The sequence below is a fragment of the Entelurus aequoreus genome, linkage group LG05 (genome assembly GCF_033978785.1).
Source record: "Entelurus aequoreus isolate RoL-2023_Sb linkage group LG05, RoL_Eaeq_v1.1, whole genome shotgun sequence".
Classification (NCBI taxonomy): Eukaryota; Metazoa; Chordata; class Actinopteri; order Syngnathiformes; family Syngnathidae; genus Entelurus; species Entelurus aequoreus.
The window spans coordinates 35980804-36007117 of NC_084735.1; the positions used below are offsets into that span (position 1 = coordinate 35980804).

Consider the following 26314-nt stretch of genomic DNA (forward strand, 5'->3'; position numbering starts at 1 on the left):
ATCAAATCATTTGTACTTGTCAACTTGTTTTGATAGATAGATTGATTGAAACTTGTATTAGTAGATTGCACAGTACAGTACATATTCCGTACAATTGACCACTAAATGGTAACACCCGAATACGTGTTTCAACTTGTTTTAAGTCGGGGTCCACGTTAATGAACATTACAAATATGTTTAATATTTTAATTTAAATGGCTGTGAATGTGTCTATCTATCTATCTATCTGTGTTGGCCCTGTGATGAGATGGCGACTTGTCCAGGGTGTACCCGCCTTCGGCCCGATTGTAGCTGAGATAGGCTCCAGCGACCCGAGTAAGCGGTAAGAAATGGATGGATGGATACGGTGCTCATAAAAAATGTGCTACTTCATTTAAAAAAAATGCAACAAATTGCATAATCTGATAGTTAGCAACATACGTAATGGACAGATGTTGATGACATTTTCAAACAATGTCCGAAAAAGGTCGTAGAACAAGTACTTTTGTAGTTTTCATTGTTTATACTTGAACTTGCCAAAATACTTATAGTTGACATTTATTCTGTCACCAAACAACAACAAACAACCAGCCATACAATTGTGGTTAATCGTGGTTTACAACGCTTTTTTTGTTGTTCAGAAAATATCCGGAAAAGGTCCCGGAAGAAGTGCTTTTGTAGTATTTTTTATTGTTCCGATATAATCGGGTAGCAGAACAATAATTTTTTAATCATGACATATTTCAAATTTCTTCTTACAACATGTTCGAAAAGGAGTAGAAAGAAGCAGAGCCTATTTAATCCTCAATCTTGAACCTTATTCCATCCATTCAAATTTCCTACCGCTTGTCCCTTATTGAATAATGTTAATCTTATTCATCACATATGAATCCTAAACCACTTAACCATTTTGAGAACTTTGTTTATTAACATGTATTTACTTACTCATTTGTCTTGTTCATTTATTTACTCATTTATAGGGCGTGGCTCGAATGATAGAGCGACTTGAGGGTTCCAGGTACGATCCCAGCTTCCGCCATCCTAGTCACGTCCGCTGCGTCCTTGGGCAAGACACTTCACCCTTGCTCCTGATGGATCGTGGTTAGTGCCTTGCATGGCAGCTCCTGCCATTAGTGTGTGCGTGTGAATGGGTGAATGTGGAAATAGTGTCAACGCGCTTTGAGTACCTTGAATGTACACAAGTATGATCCATTTATCATTTTTTCACTGTTGTGTTACAGATTGAGTACAAACAAATGTGTCAGAAATTGTTATGAAACAAAAAGGGCAGGATTAAATAGGATCTGTTTCTTCCTACCCCTTTTCGGACATAATGTAATGAGAAACCAGAAATATGTGATGCATCATACTGTAATTGAATGCATGTTTGAAATAAACGATTAAATAGGATCTGTTTCTTCCTACTCCTTTTCGGCCATAATGTAATGAGAAACTAAATATATGTATTATGCTGTAATTGTATCCATGTTCGAAATAAACTAACACCATACCCCTTTTCCATTTCATAGAAATTTCTTACACATTTGTTTGTTCATGTCCTGTGCTCAATTTGTAACACAAACAAATTAAATAATCAGTAAAGCTCTTATGAATAATTTAGTTGTGATACACATGAGATGAATTACAATCTTTTGATAAGGTTCAAGATGTTTATCACAATTCTTATTCCTTGTATTTCATGGCACCTTATTTTGTATATTTTCTGTATGAGATTTCCATTTCATTTTATCTACCTAGAAATCAGATTTTACCTTTTCAATGCCTACACCTTCTAGTTGTATTTGACTTCTTCTGCTGTTACGGAATAGCATTATTTAAGTTTCACTGAGATTCAAAGACATCAAATCATCTCTTTTTCTGTCATAACTGTATTTGTATTAGCTTTCGTGTGTTCTCTTCTGAACAAAAACCCAGTCGTATCATCTGAAACGTGTACTAAATTTAAGTACTTTGTACCAATTAACAATTTTGGTCCCAGCATTGATCCCTGAGGTATGCCACAAGATATAACTAGAGCTGTTTGTCTAGCTAATCGGTGGGTAATTTAATACATCAATTGATGAAATAATCATGATGGGGTGGAGTGGCTCAGATGGTAGAGTCGAGTAACTTGAGGGTTCATGGTTCGAGTCGAGCTCCCGCCATTCTAGTCACTGCCGTTGTGTCCTTGGGCAAGACACTTCCCCCACCTTGCTCCCAGTGCCACCCACACTGGTGTAAATGTAGATAATGGGTTTCTCAATGTAAAAGCGTTATACAAATCCAATTAATTTCATTTTCTATATTGCTTTTCAGAATTAGGGTCACGGGTGAGCTGCTGCCTATCCCAGTTAGAGTGTTACCAGACTAGGAAAAGAGGCTGTGTACAATATTAGTTCAAAGCTATCATTTAACACCTTCTCCATGTTTTAAAATGGACTTAATGTCACAATATTTATTTCTGGCACAACAAACGATGAAAAATTCTATATTATTTTTCCAAATGTAATTTCATTTAAAAAAAATATTTTGAATAATTTATGGAAAAGGGAATACTATCATTATTATAAAACTTTATTTTGTGTAATCTTCAAAGTGTAACCTTCTTCCAAATGATCAGTAAATTACAACATGAGGTCTATTCACCAGGAAGGGATAAGGTCTACACACGCATGCACGCACGCACGCACGCACACACATACCAATACAAGAAAATGTTTGCTTAAACGATAAACATACAGTAAGAGTAAGAAAATACCTTCCCAGACCAAAGCTTCTTCACCGCAGTTATGAGGCATTGGCCTATCAATATATGGTATTATATACACCACACTATTTAAAGTGTATGCAAGTTGTTCAGTGTATATGTTTTTTAGTAACATCACATAACAACATTTTCCACAACCAACATCCCTGTTCAATTTAAGTTGGTTATCAACACACAAAACCAGCAAGAGCTATTATCTGCAGAGTCTAATAATCTTATCATCATGAGATGTAAAAAGGAGATAGGGTATTTTGAGGAAGTTATAATTTTCGTAGTGTATGGCCTTGTCAGGGCTGTGTGGTACAGTGTTGCTCTGCTGCACTTGTCCTTTACATCTGATCTCGGAGTTTGGCCAACCTTTGAGACAGTTCATCCTGTAGACAAGAATAAGAAAAGACAGTCATTGGTGGAGATGTTGGAAAAAAATAGTTTGAGGAAAAGATGTACTATACTGTATATATCTGACAAAATAATTGGGACACAAAAAACAAAAAGTAAATTAGTTACAAGAATAAAGATGTATTTCTAAAAAAAAATAAAAAAGAAGAAATACCAAACAGGTATTACGTGAAATATAAGATCCGAAAATAAGACAATCATGTTTTCAATATCAGTGTAATAAAAAATTGGTAGATGGAATGATAAAAATGATACCATATATCTAAATGGCTGAAAAGTTGTTTAATGAGTTGACTTAGCTTCATTGATCACCATTATCTTAAATTAAGACACAATAACTCCTCCCCCCTATTGTTTGCTAACTTGTTAACAACCTTATAGACACTTTATGGTAGGTTGCAGCTGCATCTCTCCAGGTTGCTGGTGTGCATGACTGACAGGAAGAAATTGTCTGGCTCTTTGTGGAGAAGTGATTTGGTTACAACTGTATGTTTACATGTGCAGAAACCTCAAGACCCAGAATATAAGACAGCTACTCTTGTTCAGACTTTTTCTTATATTTTGGTCAATGTAGGATTATAAGAATACACATATGCAACTTTAAAAAAGTTGTGCCTCGCTTCATACCGCTTTAAATGTCGCGGTTACACAACATCCGATTTTTTTATTTTTAAAGCACATGTCACATGTTTTTGGCCTAACTCAAGTGTTAAATTACGCTTTATTCATGTATTATATGTATCGATACATTTTCACCAAACATGCCTTCTGTTTTTTGGTTAAAGGTGAATACTGCTAAACAACAACACAGCGCTAATTCTGGCGCTACTAATCTTCACGGCAACAATCTCAAGTCATCCAACATTTTGGAAAAACAACTTTTTGATTGACTTCAACTCCTAACTCATCAATAACACATCTCCACATTGGGGAGCCTTTGACGCAAGCTATGTTGAACGATTACAGCTAGGAGTAGCATCAGACATTCGGCGCGGTGCATTGGGCTAACTGAGACTGCTATGAACTACCAGCTAACAACTGTTCAACCAAAGAGGAGATGAACTCTGTTGATGGCTTTCATCTTTCACATCAATAACAACTTTGGCTTGAGCGAGGTGGAATGCCAATGCAGACATGCAATGCTAACCCGGGATGCTAATATCAAAGCTAACTCGAGACTACACTTTCATCTTGGGTGAAACAAGTGTCAAGGTGACTATGTGTGTTATTTTATGTTTAGAGAGCTTTAACAATGTTAAAAATGTATTTAAACGGTTGTGAACTGTTTTTGTGCTCTAACTATGAACATATTTTATTTATTAATAAAGTCTGTTTATCGCTGTGATGGTCGGTCTCAATCAACCGCGATAAATGAGGGACGACTGGTGTATTTTTTGCAGATACTTTATTCTTGTAAATATATAACTCATATTTTATTTGCAAATTTACTTTCGTACTTGGGCTGGGCGATATATCGAATATACTCGATATATTGCGGGTTTGTCTCTGTGCGATATAGAAAATGACTATATCGTGATATTCGAGTATACGTTCTCACGCAATTGCGTTTAGCTGCAGGCATTACACTACAGGCTCTTCTCACTCCTTCTTGTCTCTCCTTCTCACAGAGACATAAAACAAGCGCACCTTCTTACATACGTCACATACTGTCGTGCGTGCAACGTCATACGCTCTCGCGGAGCAGACAGGTAGCGGCATGGGTAACGTTAGCTGTGATGCTAGCGGAGCGGTGCGAGTGGTAATACGAGAGAAAGAAGGTGCGAATCTGGTAACAAATGGAGGAAGAATGAATTCCCAAGAAAAACAGCAGGAGGTCCAACGTCTGGCGGTGGTTTGGCTTCAAGCGGGAAGATGTTGAACAGACAACCGTAATATGTTAAGTATGCAGCAAAAGCGTTGCTATAAAAAGTAGCACCACTGCTAATTTGTAGCATCATTTGAAAAGTCACCCGCTAGAGAATGAAGAGTGCTTGAAACTCTGCATGTCAACATCTCTGGCCTGTGCCACCCAACAAAATGCCGAAGCATAAATTTTCAGATCAACACTGTATGAAAAAAATAGTCTACAACAGAAGGAGATAACGTCCGCAGTAAACTACCAAATAGTGAAGGACGTACACTATTGGATTTCCTATTATGCAGCTAATTTTTATTTGACAGTTATTGAAATATCTTGTGTGACATCATGCACAAAAGTGCACTGTATTTGTTTTAAACTACTGTAGTGGCATTCTGTACAAAAAGTGCACTTTAATTTAGTGTTGTTTTGATATGTCATCTTAGTGACATCATGCACTAACAGCTTGTTTTAAAATGTCTGTGACAATCTTGCACTTTCTGTTTTGGAAATTACATGAATGTTTGTGCCACTGCTTAATAAATACAGTTTTGGTAAATTGACTTAGTTGTGATTTCCCTCTCTGCATGAAAGTTTAAAATTAGCACATATTAATGCAGTATAAACAAGAATGTTTTAATGTAGACACATAGAATCATCATACTGGTGTGATTATATGCATCAAGTGTTAATTCAAGGCTAAGGCAAAATATCGAGTTATATATCGTGACATGGCGTAAAAATATCGAGATATTAATAAAAGGCCATATCGCCCAGCCCTATTTCGTACAATTATTTTTTTTTAATCATATTACAGCATTTTTCCCCAATATATGCCTTTATTCTTGTAGTAGTTTACCTTTCTACAGTGGCCCTAATACTCTTTCGCATTATTGTGTCAGTTTTTCTTGTCTTTCTTTTTTCTTTTAGACCGAATGCACTTTTTTGTAAACAACAGACTAGCAGTGCAAACTTTACCTGTTCTGTTGAGGCCACGCTGGTACCGACTGATCCCGTCTGTCCCTGAGGGAGCTCCATGTTCAGGTCCAACCTTAACAAAAGTGCATCAAGTTCAATTTGAATGCTAATGACAGAATTTGTGTCTGTTTGATTATTTTCTTAATAACTTTCGTTACCCTGCTTCATCGGCCATCTCATGCAGCAACGAGTCCACTTGGTTCTGAAGCACACGTTAGACACACAGTGAGTGCAATTGTCTCTTAAATCGTGGAAAAAGTGCAGTGGGTACCTGTGGAGTGGTCAGCGTTGTCGAGCTACTCATTGTGTCTTCCATCTGGGCTGTCTGGACATCCAGTGTCTCAAACTGGTGCTCAAACTTGTCCATCAGAGCAGAAATCTGCAAAAAAGAAGGAAGCGTTAAGTGGTGCTAAATAACCAAAATATTAAACACCTCCCAGTATAATGTAGTGCAGTTCTATGCCATCACAACCAATAATTACAAAAATATATGTACAAACCCCGTTTCCATATGAGTTAGGAAATTGTGTTAGATGTAAATATAAACGGAATACAACGATTTGCAAATCCTTTTCAACCCATATTCAGTTGAATATGCTACAAAGACAACATATTTGATGTTCAAACTGATAAACATTTTTTTTTGTGCAAATAATCATTAACTTTAGAATTTGATGCCAGCAACACGTGACAAAGAAGTTGGGAAAGGTGGCAATAAATACTGATAAAGTTGAGGAATGCTCATAAAACACTTATTTGGAACATCCCACAGGTGAACAGGCAAATTGGGAACAGGTGGGTGCCATGATTGGGTATAAAAGCAGCTTCCATGAAATGCTCAGACATTCACAAACAAGGATGGGGCGAGGGTCACCACTTTGTCAACAAATGCGTGAGCAAATTGTTGAATAGTTTAAGAAAAACATTTCTCAACCAGCTATTGCAAGGAATTTAGGGATTTCACCATCTACGGTCCGTAATATCATCAAAGGGTCCAGAGAATCTGGAGAAATCACTGCACGTAAGCAGCAAAGCCCATGACCTTCGATCCCTCAGGCTGTACTGCATCAACAAGCGACATCAGTGTGTAAAGGATATCACCACATGGGCTCAGGAACACTTCAGAGAACCCACTGTCAGTAACTACAGTTGGTCGCTACATCTGTAAGTGCAAGTTAAAACTCCTATGCAAGGCGAAAACCGTTTATCAACAACACCCAGAAACGCCGTCGGCTTCGCTGGGCCTGAGCTCATCTAAGATGGACTGATACAAAGTGGAAAAGTGTTCTGTGGTCTGACGAGTCCCCATTTCAAATTGTTTTTGGAAACTGTGGACGTTGTGTCCTCCGGACCAAAGAGAAAAAGAACCATCCGGATTGTTATAGGCGCAAAGTTGAAAAGCCAGCATCTGTGATGGTATGGGGGTGTATTAGTGCCCAAGACATGGGTAAATTACACGTCTGTGAAGGCGCCATTAATGCTGAAAGGTACATACAGGTTTTGGAGCAACATATGTTGCCATCCAAGCAATGTTACCATGGACGCCCCTGCTTATTTCAGCAAGACAATGCCAAGCCACGTGTTACAGCAACGTGGCTTCATAGTAAAAGAGTGCGGGTACTCGACTGGCCTGCCTGTAGTCCAGACCTGTCTTCCATTGAAAATGTGTGGCGCATTATGAAGCCTAAAATACCACAACGGAGACCCCTGGACGGTTGAACAACTTAAGCTGTACATCAAGCAAGAATGGAAAATAATTCCACCTGAGAAGCTTAAAAAATGTGTCTCCTCAGTTCCCAAACATTTACCGAGTGTTGTTAAAAGGAAAGGCCATGTAACACAGTGGTGAACATACCCTTTCCCAACTACGGTACTTTGGCACGTGTTGTAGCCATGAAATTCTAAGTTAATTATTATTTTCCAAAAAAAAAAGAGTTTATGAGTTTGAACATCAAATATCTTGTCTTTGTAGTGCATTCAATTATTCAATTGAATATGGGTTGAAAAGGATTTGCAAATCATTATATTCCGTTTATATTTACACTCAACACAATTTCCCAACTCATATGGAAACGGGGTTTGTACATAAATTGTTATGTTGATTTAATAACACCCTTCTGAAAGTGGCATTGTCCTTGTAAAGGCATACAAATGTGATTGTTTCGAAAATAAACATATAAAAAAACTCTACCTTCTCCAGATTCATGGACTTCAGAGTAACATCCATGCCTTTTACCACTCCAGCCATAGATTTTGTCACCTGAGAAATAGCACATGGTTACCATCGCGTAACAGACAAGTAAGTGTGCATACAGGATAGAACATTTTATTGATACTATACAGCTAGAGGCAAGTATTGATTAATCTAGGGACGTTCCGACCAGTGTTTTATTGTGGCGATTCCGATAATTCATGACTGAGATTGGCGATACCATTTACATGTATTAACTGTACATTTTTCAATTTATTTATGGTAAGTGCTATACATAGTCCAACAATATTTATTCTAGTTCCTCATTTAACATTATTACATTCAATTGTTGAAGCAAAACAAAGTCAATAACTAAAGAAAAACAAAATGTATTATCTACTACTTTTTGCTCTCAATGTGCTTTTGTGTCCAATTAATTATTCTCTAAATTTGTAAACATGAACAATACAACTATTTTTTGGGGAGAAATTTCAAATATCGACCTAATCACTCTAGTATAAATCCTATACTGATACTACCCATGGCATCGACACCACAGATGTATGGATCGATCTGTCGCCCTCTTAAGTGTTGTGTACTTACGGTGACAATGCTGACACACCAACAGTTGTTATATTATCCTTCTTCTAGACTCTTATTAATCTACTTGTTAATTTCTTGATAATATCTGCTCACTTTTTGCTGTAACATGGTTCCATTTACAATTACTACTTGGCATTGGATAGAATAACACATTTGTAATATCTGTAGTGCTTGTGCTGAACGTTGCTGTAGGTGTGTGCGAGATATTAATGAATTGTTTTACTATTTAAGTAGACTTTTAATGATTGTTTTTGTTATTGTGTATTGTTTGCTGCTGGCAATCTACATCTTGCCCAGGTACTACGGTCGGAAACTAGCTTTGTAGCTAAAACTGGTACGTTTACAGAAATGTTGATTAATGTGCATTATCCCTGTCCAAATAAACTAATATAAATAAAATAAACAACAAAATAATAAGTGCTAACATATTAATAACACTTTAACAGTGTTACAACCAAAAGTAACCAGCTAATAAAAGTAAATTTGCATGTATATTAATAATAGTTTTGAGAAAATAATACAACTGGAAATTATACAATATGTGACTGCATACGTCAGCAGCTAAATCAGAAGCCTTTGCAACCCATTTTGAAATGGTTCTATTATCATTCATATGCCAAATAATATTTTTGGTCATATCGCCCATCCTTGAATAAATCTTATTGATAAATAGTTTAAGATTGTATTTTCATTGTGTACCTGGTTCATGGTCAGAGCAGTTTGGACTCTTGCAGCCACCGCCTCCACCCTAGCACTCATCCTCAAGTAAGTAACTGACTGGTTCTTCTGTCTGATGGCATTCTCTGCATGGATCCTTGCCACATCCGTGTTGCCCTTCTGAATGGCCTAAAAAGGGTCACAAACACAAAAAAAATGTTGTAATATAATTATCAGCAGACAACCAGTCACTGGCAGGCTGTACAACATACTTTCTTGACTTTAGCCTTCTCTGCTTTCTCATCTTTGTCGCATTTCTTGGAGTTTCTTTGGAGTTCTTTGGCGGCAAACTTTAAATTGAAAAGATGCTCTGGTGTGTGATGTTAAAGCAAATAAGTTAAAAACAGCGAGTGGTCTTGAATAATATTTTCTGCTAACACAGGAGTATGACTCAGAGCTCCCAGCAAAACAATGCAAACATTGTCAAGTCCTGACATCAGAGCACAGTAGCACACCTTAATAGAAATAAAAGTTCTGGAACCACTCAAACAAAAGTATTAATAAGTCATGAATACTATCAGGACTCCCAGTAGCTCAGTATTGATAATTGTAAGTAATTCAACAAGATGTTATTCACATATTAAAGAGTTATGTCTGAATATTTTATACTCGCATATTTTACATGCGATTATGAAGTATTCAGACATTTGGTTAGCCGTTCTTGGAAGCATTGAAGGCTTTTCCAGGCCTTTAGCCTTGTAGTATTGTATACACAACGTCAAAAGTAGTTCGTAACCGCGATTGTATAATAACATTTAGTACAAATATAAATAATTATCGATGTCTAAAGGCCTGTAAACACGGAAACAACAGTATCGCCCATAAATATCTTGTTACGTTCGGTAACATAGCCTTCGCGTTGACATTTCGACACTTCCGGTAATCGGGGAGTTTAAAAAAAAAAGGATACTCTCCATGCCTGGCATTTTCGGTGTGGCTTTGGTAGTCAAATCGCCCCAAAAAGTCAAAATAAAGCTGAATTTGACGGGAAAGACGTCGGTCTGGTCAGGTTTCCGTCTCCCTTCGTCTCACTTCACTTCCTGGTGTCTCACCAAAATATGGCTGACGTCATCCTCACGTGGTGTAGCCTTGTGTCAACGTCACAGGAAAGCTGCCCTCCCGCCTTTTCCGCATATTTGGGAACAAAAAGGGGGGAAATAACGAACACAAAATGCTAATATTTTTTTGTTGGGAGTCCAAAATATTATGTTGACGTGTTTTGCGCAACAAAAGCGAAAGTTGATCTCGAGTAGTGGGCGGGGCCAGCGGTTGATTGATGATAAGATTTATGGCGTGGATCGCAGCGGGTGAAAGAGGATGACTCACTCCGTCTGTTGAGATGTTTCACCCCGCGACAGCTCGGCAGTGCGGCGGAGCAGCTCGACATGTCGCTTTTTGCTCCGTACAACAACAAGACAAACTTTGATAAATAGTTGCCTGGACCTCAAATACACAGTTTACTTAGGCGTCTGAGAGTCTACAAGTTAGGGAGAGAAAGGCCGTCGTGATTTACCGTCATTTCCCCGTCCCACTGGTTTCCATGGAAACAATGCTGCTGTGCGTCTTGGCATTTTAATCTCTAAACCTGTTGGATATCTCAAGTCTCTTTTTTTGTCTTTAATTTGACCAAAACGCAAGCAAAATAAGCCGGTAAGTTTATTTTAGTTTTCTATACTTTAAAAAGCAAGCTGCTTTTATTATAATCCAATCTTTCAACTTATTTCTTAGCACAATAAGTGTAATGTTAACGTACATTTACATGGCAGCAGTATTCTATAAACATATATGTCTATATTAGTAATGTATGGGTGCGCTTTCTTTAAGTATGTAATATACATGCACTAAATGCTATTTTTTTCAAATATTTAATGTGTTTTGTACCATTGAGTGCAGCTGCATGACTCATAGTGTGGTACCTATAAAAAAAAAAAAGTGGCAGAGGAGAGATGACTCCTGCTCCAGGACCAAGCTTGACTTAGAAGATGCTATGGGCCCCCTTTTAATGTAAATTATATATATATATATATATATATATATATATATATATATATATATATATATATATATATATATATATATATATATATATATATATATATATATATATATGTATGTATGTATGTATGTAAGTGTGTATGTGTGTATGTATTAATGTAGAAATATACATATGACAGCATTTTAATAGTGTGTCACATTACAAAACAAGAACAATACAGTACTCGTCTACTAGATTATGACACTTTCTTAGTTTAGTAAATGTACCGAATAAAAAAACAGTATCATAAATGAGTTTAAAAATATTCAAACTACAAAAAAGAAAGAAGCTATATATTTTTATATTTTATTCTACAAGCACATTACTAGGGGTTATGTTACTTACACTTTGTAATTAAAGTGCATAATATATACATGTTTACTTTAGTAGCACAGTAACATGAAGTATGACTTGTGATGCTGATGACCAGTGTTGGGACTGTAACGCCGTTAGTTTCGGCGGTAACTAGTAATGTAACGCGTTATTTTTTATATTCAGTAACTCAGTTACCGTTACTACATGATGCGTTACTGCGTTATTTTACGTTATTTTTTATGTAGTATCGGCTAGAAACTGAAGATCTTAGTGTGTTTTGTGTCAGCGCTGCGGTGGAAAATAAGAGGCGTACGTGCTTTGTGTGGGTGGGGGGGGGGACTCCCATACCATAGTTGGGAGTACCCCCCCCCCCCCACCCAGGGAGACGTTCCTTCGGGTCTAACAACCTTCACTTTACCCGGAAGTGGTCTTTACAGCTGAGGGTGAATGACGAGGCCGGCGGTTTGTTGCAACTTTGTGACTTTATTGGACGCAGCCATCCAGCAAGCTAGAGAGAGCACCTGCAAGCACTCACTGTCGCCGGTCCCTCACTTCTCTCGCCCACTCACTCACTGACGTCCCTCATCCACATGCTGTCATATCTTAAAGGGCCACACACACACACACGCACACACATAAACGCTACTATCATAACAACTAACAAGACATCAAGGCGAAGCCAAGAGTCGATTTTTTTAACAAGGAGAAATTCTCAATACTTTTCTTTTGTCGAGCACAAAGAAAATAACATTTTAGTTAAATGTAAGTTGTGTCTTGGATCAAAGATTCTATCTACTTCAAGTTCAAGTTAAAGTGCCATTATGTTGCAGCTATGTAAAATAGTTTTGTCAATTTGTTCTGGCCAGAAACAAATTGGCCTTTGAAACATATCTTTGTCTTTGTGTGTTGTATGTAGACCACATTGTTTGTGTGTTGTATGTAGACCACATTGTTTGTGTGTTGTATGTAGACCACATTGTTTGTGTGTTGTATGTAGAGCACATTGCTTAGCAGAGTTCAGTGATGCAAATGCATGTCAAGTTGATCAACACATTGTATTATTCTCCAGTGCAATAACAGTACTGAAATGAAGGCTAAAGGGCATTAATGGGAGCTTTTAAAAAAGAAAAGAAAAAAAGAAGTAACTAAATAGTTACTTTTCAAAGTAACGTATTACTTTTTGGTGTAAGTAACTGAGTTAGTAACTGAGTTACTTTTGAAATGAAGTAACTAGTAACTATGACTCATTACTGGTTTTCAGTAACTAACCCAACACTGCTGATGACGATAACAACCCCAAAATGAGATAAGCGCATTGAAATGATACATTAGCATTTGAACGTTGCTGTCAAGACTTGATTCTTGGGTTGTGTTCCTCCGGAAGGCAAAGGACAATTGGCGCGTGCAAGACTTGAATTTAAATACATGATTTAATTTTAACAAATAAAAAAAAAGGAATAAACAAAAGGCGCTCACAGTGGAGGTAAAAAACTTGACTAGGAAAACAAAAGGCGCGCACTAAGGCGGAAATACAAAACTTGGTAATAAACACAAAACTTGCATAAATGCAGAAACTATGAACAATTAACAAAAACACTCACTGTGGCATAAATGAACAAAACTTACTTGGCAAAGAACTGTGACGTGACATGAAGCAGAGTGCTGAAATAGTGTGAGGACGCCAGGACGAACAACAGAAACAGACAGATTTAAATAGTGACGTGATCAGTGAAAACAGGTGCGTGACATGACAATGTGAACCAGGTGAAACTAATGGTTGCTATGGTGACAAATAAAAGTGCACAAAAAGTCCAAAACCAAATCCCAACATGACTAAAACAAAACATAATCACAGACATGACAGTTGCATCAACAAGCGGCCTGATTTTGACATTTGCTTTGCGGAATGAATGAGTCATCGCATACACAACACCGGTTACTTATAACTTTTCCCGCTCCGTTCTTAAAAATGCAATATTCTCGCATGATAAGCACATCATTATCCTAATGATGCAGCCAGGTGTGTGATTAGCTTAGATTCATCACTGACACTTCAGAGGAGAAGCAGAAAGCCGCAAAATATGCGGATACATTTTCAGCATATAGGCAGGGTTGTTACAGTTATGCAAAGGTTGAGGTGTGCAATGTAGTGTCAAAATTGGTTTTATTGTCATAAACAAAAGTCTGGACTATACTGTAGGTATGCATAATTTTTTGTTACATACTTTATATTCCATATTACATGTGAAAATGTTTCTTAACATAAAAAAATTATTAAGTAATTGAATATCCAATTTCTATAATATATCTATTATTTTGAATTCCTAATAACACGGGTGTCAAACTCTTTCTTGTCATCCTACCAAACAAAGGTTTCTGTAATAGCAAAGTTAAAGTGTGATGACAACCATAGAATCTGGAAAACAACTTAGTGGCAAGCTCAGTGGTTGTTGGAATAGGGATGGATGGCTTAAAGTCTTTATTGCAACATATATTGCAGTCTCCTGCGATAACAATATATATCAACATATATTCTTTGGTATATAAAAGATAGTAGAACCATTTCAAAACGGGTTACAAAGACTCCTAATTTAGTTGCTGACGTCTGCTGTAACATATTGCGTCATTTACAATTGTATTAATTTTCAAAACTTTTATTACTCTACATGCTAATTTACTGTTAATATCTGTTTAGCTTTCTGTTGTAACACGGTTCTATCTATTCTTCTGTTAAAATGTAATAAACACTTATTCTTCTGTTGTTGGACACTACATTAGTTTTGGGCGACACTACAAATTTCAATATCACAGGCGCAGTATCGGTCAAACCGATTTTGATATACATTTTAAAGATCATTGAATGACTACATTTTTAATCACAATTATAATCAGACAAAAACACAGGATGACAATGTAACAATATCAATTAAACATTTACATGATTGCCTTCTAGTAGCTCTGTTTTAAATCCTTTGGTTTTTGCCCTTAAAGTCCTCCTGTGTATGAGTTGATAAACAATTACAAAAACGACAAAAGATTTTTGACATTAAAAAAAAATATCGATCTAACTGTAGTATCCACCATATACTGATACTATATCTGGTATCGTTACTGTTGACATTTGTATCGATCCGCCCACCTTTGTTTACATTCAGGTGCTCTAGATTGCACTTAGCAGGTAGCATATCTTCTTAGGGTGTGTAGTGCAGTATGTTATCTATTTCCCGTCCTCCTGTAATAAGGATACCTGTAAGAAACTTAGTTTATTTTCTGCCATCGAGGTGAGTATCTGTGACTTATAAGTGGCTTTGCACTGTGGGGACGTCAAACGCTAGCAAAAATGCTACATCACGTTAAGGACGCCTTCGTTCGCTAGTCGCTGTCAAATTTGTTAGACAAAGCTAAAATATGTCATCAACATGCATTATCGCGATATAACGACAGTATTAAAAGCTCTATCGACGGCCATATTTCTATCATTTATATTATCGCCCAACCCGAGTCATACGTATTGTCACACTTCTTTCCTCACAGGCAAACATGGCAGAGCCTCAATCGGAGAAAAGATTCCACAACTTGACCTTGCAGCAACTCCAGGCTCTGGACCAAATCCTGACCGAGGTCATTCCCATCCAAGGACGCGGGAATTTCCCCACATTGCAGGTGAGAGCCAAAGACTTAATCCGCGTGGTAAAGGATCGACTCGTGGAACGAAAGATCCTCGTTAAAGATATCCGCCTGAATGGAGCAACTGCCAGCCATGTTCTGGTGAAGGACAATGGCCTGGGTGTCAGAGATTTAGACATCATTTTCAGAGTGGAGTTACCGAGGCAGGAGGACTTCCAGGTAATTAAAGAGGTGGTCCTGGGCAGCCTGAGAGACCTTCTTCCAAGCGGAGTGAAAAGAAGTAAGATCACCTGCCTCACTATGAAGGAAGCGTACGTGCAAAAGATGGTGAAAGTTTTCACCGAGCAGGATAGATGGAGCCTCATCGCTCTGTCCAACAACCGAGCCAGAACCGTCGGGCTGAGATTTGTTAGCACGCTTCGCAGACAGTTCGAGTTCAGCGTGGACTCCTTCCAGATCATTCTAGACCGTGTGCTGCAGTCCTACTGGGAGACTGACAGGAGGCAAAGGTGCAATTTGTCTTTGGATGCTCAGAACTTGGGAAAAAGAGAAGAGAGTGAGGAGCAAGCAGAGTCTAAGATGGCTTCCTGCGGAGAGATTCCACATGGGCATGAAGATGTTACGGAAAAGGAGCCTCCTCATGCAGAGAAGGTTGAGTTAGCGTCCGACGACGTCAACTCCAATCAGGAAGAGGAGGATGTTGTTTGTGAGCCTTTTTGCAAAGATGATCCTGTAGTTTCACCTCCTTTACCCTCAAATGCCGAGAAGGTTCAAGAGGAGACCTCTCAACCGATCATGGCGCAGGATTGTCTCCAGGTCACCACCCAGCTAGAGTCCAGTCTTGAGTTCTCTTCTCCTCCCCCAGCAAAGAAAACCTGCAGCACGTCACAGGATGTCGTCCCAGACTACTGTCCTTCGCCCAAACTTCAGCGGAAAATGTCCCGCAAGATGATTTGCACCCCTGAGAGATGGTCTTTACTGACCGACGTCTCTGATATGACCACTCAGATGTTCACGCCCATCCAGATACCACCTCAGCCGAAGCCTCCTGTACATAAAGAGGCTGCCTCACAGGAGAGTTTCGCAGACCCTGAGACAAATCAAGCTGTTGAACCGACCGTGAAACACAAGGAACCTCCAGATGGCAACCTTGTAAATGTAGGATGCACACAGCAGGAGCAGGAAGAAGCCCCTCCATTGAGCTCATGGGGGTCCAGCATGGCGGTGGAGGCAGAGTGCATGTACGGAGACTTTGGCCAGGCAATAGAGCACCTGCGCCACCGCCTGATCTCCACGCACAATCCCGAGGAGATTCGAGGAGGAGGCCTGCTGAAGTACAGCGACCTCCTGGTGAGGAACTTCCGCCCGGCAAGCGAGAATGAGATCAAGTCCTTAGAGAGGTACATGTGCTCCCGCTTCTTCATCGACTTCTCTGACGTGGGCGAGCAGCAGCGCAAGATCGAGGCCTACCTGCAGTATCACTTCACGGGCAGCGAGGAGAGCAGCAGGTACGACTACCTGATGACGCTGCGGCGCGTCATCGACGAGAGCACCGTGTGCCTGATGGGCCACGAGAGGAGGCAGACACTCAACATGATCACCGTCCTGGCTCTGAGGGTGCTGGGGGAGCAGAACGCCATCCCCAACGCTGCCAACGTCACGTGCTTCTACCAGCCCGCGCCTTACTTGAGTGAGCCCATTTACGGCAGCTACTTTGTCACGCCGCCGCAGCCGCCGCTCATTTACCACCCCTACCCGGTGCACGTGCACATGCAGAGCGGCGTGGTGTAGCCGCGGCCACGTGCCCCCAGGGAGGCAGCTTTTTTTTCAATGCGGGCCTTCACTTGGCACTGCTTTTGACAAGAAGAGGGACCGTCAGGCACGGTGTCCTTTCAGGCTTTGACATCGCCAGGACTGAGCGAAGTCTTTTGGACATGAAACGTCAACAAGGACGACAAGTGCACAGGAGAAGTTTGCATGGACTTACGAACACGGGGAAGTGTTATCATCGTAGGGTGATGAATAATCATGAAACATCAACACGGTTATGTGCATCACAACTTGTCAGCATGTTGTATCACACAGTGTGGATATTTAACTCATTTGATCTGTAAGTGTAACTGTAAGCAGTGTGTGTGTGTGTGTATAGGGCTGCAAAATTCCAGGAAAATTTAACGTTTCCATGGGAATGTGTAGGAAATCAACTGGAAATTAGACAAACTGCATGTGTCTCAATTTATTGCAGTCATGTCGCCGCCAATGGAGATTTTTTTTTCCACTCCCCACACCTTCCCTTAATTGAAATACTGTTAAGAACCTGATAATATGCATATATGTAAACCACATTTTAATGTCTTTTTTGTTAGTGTTATTCAACAGTGATCATTATAAAACACTGGTGGCGTATCCATCCGACATGTTGTGTTTGGGGCCAAGATGGCTGTTAATGGATCACGCTTTGCTTTAATTGATAAGTCATAGAAATGTAATAATATGAAAATTACATACCAAGGCTATTGTGACCAAAATTATCACGGTATTGTTGGATATTCCCAAAAAGTAGAAATTATCGAAACCAAGTTTTATTAAAAAAAAATATACATACATATACACATACAGTCGTGGTCAAAGGTTATGAATTTGTTTCTTCAGCATTGTCCACACGTTTAAGTAAGAACTTTGGGAAGGCCATTCTAAAACCTTAATTCTAGCCTGATTTAGCCATTCCTTGACCACTTTTGACGTGTGTTTGGGGTCATTGTCCTGTTGGAACACCCAACTGCGCCCAAGACCCAACCTCCGGGCTGATGACTTTAGGTTGTTCTGAAGAATTTGGAGGTAATCCTTCTTTTTCATTGTCCCATTTACTCTCTGTAAAGCACCAGTTCCATTGGCAGCAAACCAGGCCCAGAGCATAATACTACCATGCTGAAGAAAAAAGTCCATGTCAGAAAACCAACAAATTTAGCTGAATTTCACCAATTTTGTCAAAGGAGTGGTCAAAAATTAAACCAGAAGCTTGTGGATGGCTACCAAAAGCGCCTTATTGCAGTGAAACTTGCCAAGGGACCTGTAACTAAATATTAACATTGCTGTATGTATACTTTTGACCCAGAAGATTTGGTCACATTTTCAGTAGACCCATAATAAATTCATAAAAGAACCCAACTTCATGAATATTTTTTGTGACCAACAAGTATGTGCTCCAATCACTCTATCGCAAAAAAAATAAGAGTTGTAGAAATTATGTTCTTTACAAATGTATGTAAACTTCTGACCACGACTGTATATACATGTACATATATACATATTTTTTCATCTGTTTGTCTTATTTCGTCATGACTTATAAAGGTTTTAAATGATCGAGGAAAACGTGTGTTGTCTTGTCACGTCCGATTTTGCAACGTAATGCAAATTAGCTTCTGGTTGTAGTCACCGTGTATTCGTGAAATATTCGTTAGTGCACACAGCGATCACTTTACTAAGGGAGCATGGGGGTTCAATGAAAACAATTGAATAACTTAGTTGATCGGACAGAAATACATTTATACAAGTTTGGATTTAGGAATGTCGTTTGTAATGAGGAAAGATGATGATGTCTCTTTTATTCATGTTAGCATTTAAGCTAGCTAGCACTAACTCTCTTCTACAATAAATGAGCAAGTCCGTGAGTTTTAAGATACATTTTTTTTAAACAAATATTAACCGTCGAGCATTTTACTGTGGTTCATCATTATACCGTTTTATCGTTACATTCACCTTAAGTCATTTGGGTGGACAGAACATTTACATAAACAAATAATTCTCATTTATAATCTGTCTTGCCTCTTTTGCCAAGGACAGCCATTTCCACGCCCCCCTGAATCGATAGTATATAACAATATTAATAACCTGCTATTTTTTATATGTGCAAACCATTGTATGGGTTGCAAATAACCAGCTCATAAATGAATAAAATGAGCCGAGTTACGTTTATTCATTCAAAGGACCCATAGCGTAAAGGACCCTAGATTTTCCTGAAATGAGTCTGGCAGTTATATCCCATAATATCAATTAGTTGTTAAGTAATCGGTAGATATTCGAAAAATATGTTGGTACTCAGTTGTAATACACTTTTCCACCACTTGTGGCAGTAATGACAATCTCAAACAAACAGAAGAAGTCTGGAGATAAAGTCATAGATAAGTTTCGTAGGTGCAAAAATGATGACTGAAGTTAAGACTTACGCTTTGATAGTTATTTTAAGGAACATATTGTTCATTATAAATTTTCTTGAAATGTGTTTTAGCACTGTGTAATTGTATGTAGATTTATTTCTCGTCAGTTTTTATGAGTACCTCCTTTTGCAGGATATTTGATCATTATTTATTTTGTAATCAGCCTGACCTAAGTCTTGATAAATAATCTTTGCGATTATCACATGGTTTCATATCATTTAACAAGGTTTATCATGTTTAACTATAAGTAGGTTAGATATTTTATTGAATACCATTCAAATAAAGAGTAAGATTAATTAATAATTACCAATTGAGTGTTCCTATTTGGGTGGGATCCGGGCCCCACTGTAGTGGAAAAGTTAAAAGATAAAGAACCCCTGCTTTACAGAACTGGGGCCCATTTTCCTGTATAAACAGCCATGATTACTTCAAAACTGATTAACTGGTGAACATTATGAGCAAAAAAAAGAATTGCCACTTCCATAGACAACATAGCATAGCCTGTGTTTTCTAATGTTTATTTCAGCATTCCCTTAAGCATCTTGAGGAAAACATCAGTAGAAGAGGACGCACAATGGTATACTTGCTGCTTACTTTATTTTTTATCTCGTTTTTGAGGGCTGGCTCTGCACTTTTTCCGTTCCACAGATTATGACCTTCGAGGCTGCTCCTAATTTTCAGAATCGCATTTGGCTTGAGTCTTTTACATTTTTTCCATCAAAACACCAACCAAAGCCCGTCTTCTCTGAAGTCCGAAAAATTAAAATCATTCTGCTTGTTTTTTTTATTGGCAGTATATAAAAATAACATAAATTATTCAATAATACAACACTTTTATGTCATTTATAACTCAAAGCTATAATGTGGAAGTTTTTTTTCAGATAGCTTAGCATACGTTGACCTACATTGGATTAGCTTTAGCATCTTTAGTGCACAAAATGTATGAAAGTGGCCTCCCTCATCTTTCAATTTTTAAATGTTTATTTTTATACTGTGTTTCTAATGACAATACTTTAATAAACTGCTTTCATAATATAATTTTTCGTCATTTGCATACTAAATAGTAATTTGATAAACACAGTAGGTGAACATGGGTGGAAAATGTGCCCTTATAACTCTTTCAAAATAAACTTCAATATTTTTTTCCCAACTCCAAATCTGATAATACACATTTTAAACTACTAAAAATCAATTGGTTACACTTCTTTATGGTACTGCTCAATACATACAAAATACAAACTGGAATCTTCAGATGCTTTTTACGAGTCCTTTTTGTTTTTTACTGCAGCATTCCACCTAAATGTTGGAACATCTAAAACGTATTTTAGTTGACGAATCACATTTTTACTCATGTAATGAACACAATGGCTGCATTCATTAGTAATGGACTATTGGTGATATGATATCCCTAATAATATTATTAATAATAATAGTAATGTATAGCATTAGATGTGTTTTGTTTTGCTGCATAACTAATATGGGCGCTCATCAATACTAAATATAGAATGAAAAAGGTAGAGCTGTCTAATAGGAGGTGAATTTGCAGCAATGTGGATATTGTTTGTAGCAGTGGACTTAGTGAGTGCCACTAAATGTTCAATTATTCAAATGTTTGTGTGTGTACAGTATAGGTGTGCATTGATTAAAGTACACACTCACTGGCCACAACGTTAGCTACGCCTACAAAATCTAATGCATGTTAGATAACGATAAGTGTGACTAAAATCGGATTATCAAATCATTAAATTGTGCCGACGCTGCTAATGTTGTGGCTGCTGAGCAAAAACAACAATAAAATCAAGCACAGGTAAAACACACCTTTGTCTGAGATTGAAGCACACATTCCTTGCACTTACAGTAGATGTCCGTTGTTGACTTATGCTTGTGATGCTCAGATGTGATATTGAAGTACGTAAGTCATAATGTGTACAATATTACATGTAATGTGGGTTTTCCAAATAATTGATATTAATGACAAGTATTGTCACTGTAACAATGCATTATATTGATGTTGGCTATGCTGTGCAATCACTACAGTAAAAATACATAACTCCTCTTTGTCTGGCGTCTTCTCTTACACTGTGATGATAACAACAATAAAGCAACAGGATAAATTACGCTAATAATAATGAAAAAAAAAAAAAGTTTTAATCTAACAATTAATACATCATACCAATGTCCAAATGAATAAAATTACCCAAATAGTAATGTTTTTATTACTATTATAAATGTTGTTATACTAAACTTATCACATTAAATCCACAGTAATGACCACCATTTTGATGATAGATGTGTCAATATAATTGTAATTGTTGATTTAAATTATCGTGAATGTAGTTATAAACTTTTTAATATTAATAATGTACTAATATTGATAAACACAACAGCAACAGTCATAATAATACTTATTCTACATATACATATATATATATATACATATATACAGTATATATATATATATACAGTATATATATATATACATATATACAGTATATATATATATATATATATATATATATATATATATATATATATATATATATATACACTACAATATTAAACATTTAATGTTTTACTTTTAACCCTTTGAAGGCCCGTTGATCATATAATGTCACAGTTTTCAATGAATATACATTTGCCTTCAAAAGGGTTAATATTTTTGAAAAAGCCTTACATTACATGTTTAATCATTTTTGTTTAGGCCTGAATGTATTGAAAATATATATATATATATATATATATATATATATATATATATATATATATATATATAGCAATATGATTTAAGACATATTTACAAATTGTTCTAACAATATTTCTATAATAATGGTATGTAAGCAGAAATACTTCCAGTTTAATTAACTTCATGTTTATTGTGCCCATTACACAAATTCTTACACAAATACAGTACATTCTTAATAAGGAATGACTAATTAAAACATTTTAGGTTTTTTTGGGAGAGTCATCAAATCTCACCAACTGTCAGTAAATTCTTAAGTAAGATGAGAGTTACGTGATTTAGATTATAAAACCATGAACTTGACAAAGCTGACCTGCTTGTAGAAATATGATGGAAGCTATATAGCTTGTTTATTGTGTCTGTATATGATCAGTTCACCAATATTAGCACACAAACATGGAATTATGCACTTTTTTTTTTTAATGTTCCCATCCCTCACAGTCAGTGCTCCTCATCTGCAGTTTGGAGGCGTGGCAAAGTAAAGTGCGTCACAGCTCAACCTTGTTTGTTCCCGCTCTGACTCAGCCTGCCTTTCAGCTGCATTAATGCAGTTGGCGGAACAGTCAGAAAGATGGAAGCGTATATCTGCATCTGATCCTGACCATCTTTGACTTACAGCTTTCGTACGTGCAGAAACGGTCACATATATATTAGGAATTGTGGCTGGAGGGATGGACTTAAATGTCCTCCATAATGCAAAGTGGACTTTTTAAAAGATTGTATAACGTCGATTTGTGACAGGCTTCTTTCTTATGAACCAGATGGGGAAAGCTTTAAAAAGCAAGCTTCGCTACACATCTTAAAATAAAACCCTAAACTCTGCAAACCATCTGTCAGCCAGTTTTACGTTTGGTTTACATCAGCTAGCATGTTGATAATACATTATGTGACCATATGTGATGCATAATACTTATGGAAAATTACTTATTTTGTTGTTGTTGCTGTTTTTAGTTTTCTTGTTTTATCTTATTTTTTTGTAGAGCTCTCAAACAATATATTTTTTAAATCAGAATAATTATGTTTAAAGTTTGATTAATCACAATGAATTATTAGCTTTCATAATCTAAATTAAATTTAACCCTCAGGGGACAAATTTACTTTTCTGTCCTTTCAATAAATGTTTTTTTATTATACATGATTTTTCTCAATGTTGTTTTTGTCCAATTATTTCACCAGTGTTGAACAATACCAAACAGGACATAACAATCCTTTTTTTTTTTTCCTTAAATTTTTTTTTATTTAACTTTTTTGCTCAAGTCTTTCCATCAACTTTAGCCCTTAACTACAATATTAAACATTTAATGTTTTACTTTTAACCCTTTGAAGGCCCGTTGATCATATAATGTCACAGTTTTCAATGAATATACATTTGCCTTCAAAAGGGTTAATATTTTTGAAAAAGCCTTACATTACATGTTTAATCATTTTTGTTTAGGCCTGAATGTATTGAAAAATGTTAGCAAAAAAAGTAACAATTTAAAAAATCCAAACTGTTAATTAGCCCAGTTTGGCTTTGAGTATATTTGACACAAATGCAATTATTGTCAGATTGTCATACAGGAACATTTTTTTAAAAATTTCTCAAATGAACGTCATGTATTTGCTTAAAACTGAAGAATTTTGAAGTAAAATTTGCCAACGAGCGCACCAGTAGTGAGTCTCCTCATCTTTGCGCTGGCATTTGATATGATCACTGATCGTGTCAGGTAACCATTATTACGGTCCAGGACTTGTGGGAGGGGCTTAGTGTTCCTGCCTGCTTGGTCGCCCTTCTCTCCCTCTTTGTTTGCAGGTCCCACACCTGCACCTGATTCTCCTAATCAGCTGCATGGATATCAGCTGGGAGCTCCAGAATGCCACTGTTTGGCCTCTGCTCTACTCTTCCTGGCTGTTGGCTGGAGCCTACTTTAGTCTTGTTTTGCACATTTATGTTGGCTTTGTCTTTTGTTTAACATACTTTCTTTCAGTTACATGTTAAACTCCTTTTTTTATATTAAATATTATCTTTGCACGTTTTACTTCAGTTTTGTCTAGCCCTAACACCATCTACAGTTAAAGGGGAACTGCACTTTTTTTGGGGAATTTGTGTATCATTCACAATCCTTATGTAAGACAAGCACACATGTACTGTCTTCTTTAAAAGCATTCTAACTCATAAATAAATGTTAGCAAAGGTCAGCAAACAATGGAGCCAATAGGAGTTGCTCGATTCCGCCTATAAAGCGCCCTAAAAAACCTCCAATGTTTTATATACACGCTGTAAGTATACACGTAATGTAGCAACAGGCAGGTTCATAATGTTTAATATTTATGTATTTTGGTCATTTTAAGAATACGATGGGGCATTCGTTTCACAGACACATCGCAACATTCACTTTTCCCTTCAACAACAACTACCACTACTCATGGCAGACTTCAAGAGAGCCAACGACTACTTTGGAACAAATAATGATCCACAACCTAATGTTTTTTAGCCTAATTATAAGGAGGATGAGCTAGACGTTTAGAAACTGAGTGATAAGCACATCACGCATTAGTGAAACACTAAGCATCATGCAGCACAATTGCTAAGTGTTAAACAAGAAACGTACTGTACAATATCTGCTCTCACTGGGATGCCAACTGATGGGATGTTTATATATTACCGTTTAAATGGGCAATTAATTAATTAATTAATTAGTTGACCAACTTCTCGGTTTATGGCCACAACCTTCCACTATTATGTGTGATGCATAATATATCATCTAGAATTAACTTTTACCAACTCAAAAGGCAATGCAGCAGCTCACCGGCTCAGTATGTCTTAAGCGGCATAAGCTTGTTACTTCTTAGTGCCGCTAAAAGTAGTTCCTCTGCGTTAGAGCTTATAATAGCAACATCGCTAATATGTGGTTAATAAGCAGATCATGACATGTAAATTGAGTATTGTTGGCTTTTTTTTGGGACCTTTTTTAGAGGTCTTTGTTGCCCCAATCAGGGCCGACTTAACCTAAAGGGTTAGTTACATCCCTTCCCCAACCTCAACACCCCCCTCGCCCGAAAACATGGTTGGAAAAAAACAAAACATGATTTCACTCAACAGAACAGCAACAATGCAAAATTATCACACATTTTAAAACTAATTACGTTCATTTATACATCTTCTTCGTGACGGGCGCATGCACGTCTGTGCAAGTGCAGTAGAAGCCAGTCAACTTCAAGTACTAGAGAATGCGTGTATTTTAGCTCGATGGTAGTACTGTACGCTGGTCTCACACACACGCTGTGTGTGTTTGAGCCCCGCTCGGAGCAGTAGGAACAAACAACGTCACGATCACTAGACGTAGCTGAGTTGTTTGTGATTGACAGCTATGAACACCAATCATTGCATTCTCCCGTCAAAATCGGGGGCCCGGTAAGCCCGTGCATTAAAACGGCCTCGGGCGAAATAGATGACTTCTATTAACTTCATTGTTAGCCACCTCATAATTGCTGTATTTTACTAATTAGAATGGATAAAAAAGACATATCTGTACTTGTCTTGCATAGTAGGGTATGTGAATGATAGGCAAAATTTATTATTTTAAAAGTGCTGTACCCCGTTAAGGTAAAGTTTAAAGAAATTGTTTTTTAAAATTTATTTTAGCAATAGTTCACAATCCTAATGAGAGACAAGAAAACAAAGGGTTTTTGTTTATTTTTCCATTCTAATTTGTAAAAATTGTCTCGTTCTAGGTGGCTAGCAATGCAGCGAATGGGAGCAATCAATTCTGTCTCTCAATCTCTTTAAAAATGCATCCAAAAACCGCAAACAATACTTAATTTACCTTCGGTAACCTGTATAATAACCAAACTGTAGCAACATTGTTATTGTAAGAGTGAACATTTGAGGAACTATTTTTCAAGCGT

The 26314-nt window shown here is 37.3% G+C and overlaps 2 protein-coding genes across 3 annotated transcripts; one reads left to right on the plus strand and one right to left on the minus strand.

The window, feature by feature from the left end:
- The first annotated feature begins 150 nt into the window (after window positions 1-150).
- Window positions 151-21734, plus strand: LOC133650587 (terminal nucleotidyltransferase 5C-like). Of its 2 annotated transcripts, XM_062047997.1 has the most exons (3): window positions 151-322; window positions 960-1080; window positions 15377-21734. In XM_062047997.1, the coding sequence occupies exon 3, from the start codon at window positions 15383-15385 to the stop codon at window positions 17258-17260; it is 1878 nt and encodes a 625-aa protein (XP_061903981.1). In that variant the 5' UTR covers window positions 151-322; window positions 960-1080; window positions 15377-15382; the 3' UTR covers window positions 17261-21734. The 2 variants fall into 2 exon arrangements, with proteins under 2 accessions (XP_061903981.1, XP_061903980.1); XM_062047996.1 differs by lacking the exons at window positions 151-322; window positions 960-1080 and adding an exon at window positions 10656-11142.
- chmp1b (charged multivesicular body protein 1B) lies at window positions 2538-10603 on the minus strand. The gene is made up of 8 exons (XM_062047999.1): window positions 10403-10603; window positions 9705-9802; window positions 9475-9621; window positions 8173-8241; window positions 6253-6360; window positions 6140-6183; window positions 5982-6054; window positions 2538-3120 (listed from the first exon to the last, which is right to left on the minus strand). Exons 1-8 carry the CDS (start codon window positions 10416-10418, stop codon window positions 3076-3078), a joined length of 600 nt encoding a protein of 199 aa, XP_061903983.1. The 5' UTR covers window positions 10419-10603; the 3' UTR covers window positions 2538-3075.
- Window positions 21735-26314: the final 4580 nt, after the last annotated feature.

What these genes read in the sequence shown, in the direction of transcription:
- chmp1b (XM_062047999.1), bottom strand. An exon ending in CTGCTCTGACCATGAACCAG is followed by an intron (nt 8,242 to 9,474) that starts GTACACAATGAA and finishes GCTATTTCTCAG; the next exon opens with GTGACAAAATCTATGGCTGG. An exon ending in GAGATGGCCGATGAAGCAGG is followed by an intron (nt 6,055 to 6,139) that starts GTAACGAAAGTT and finishes ACTTTTGTTAAG; the next exon opens with GTTGGACCTGAACATGGAGC.
- LOC133650587 (XM_062047997.1), top strand. Translation starts at nt 15,383, where the DNA reads ATGGCAGAGCCTCAATCGGAGAAAAGATTCCACAACTTGACCTTGCAG.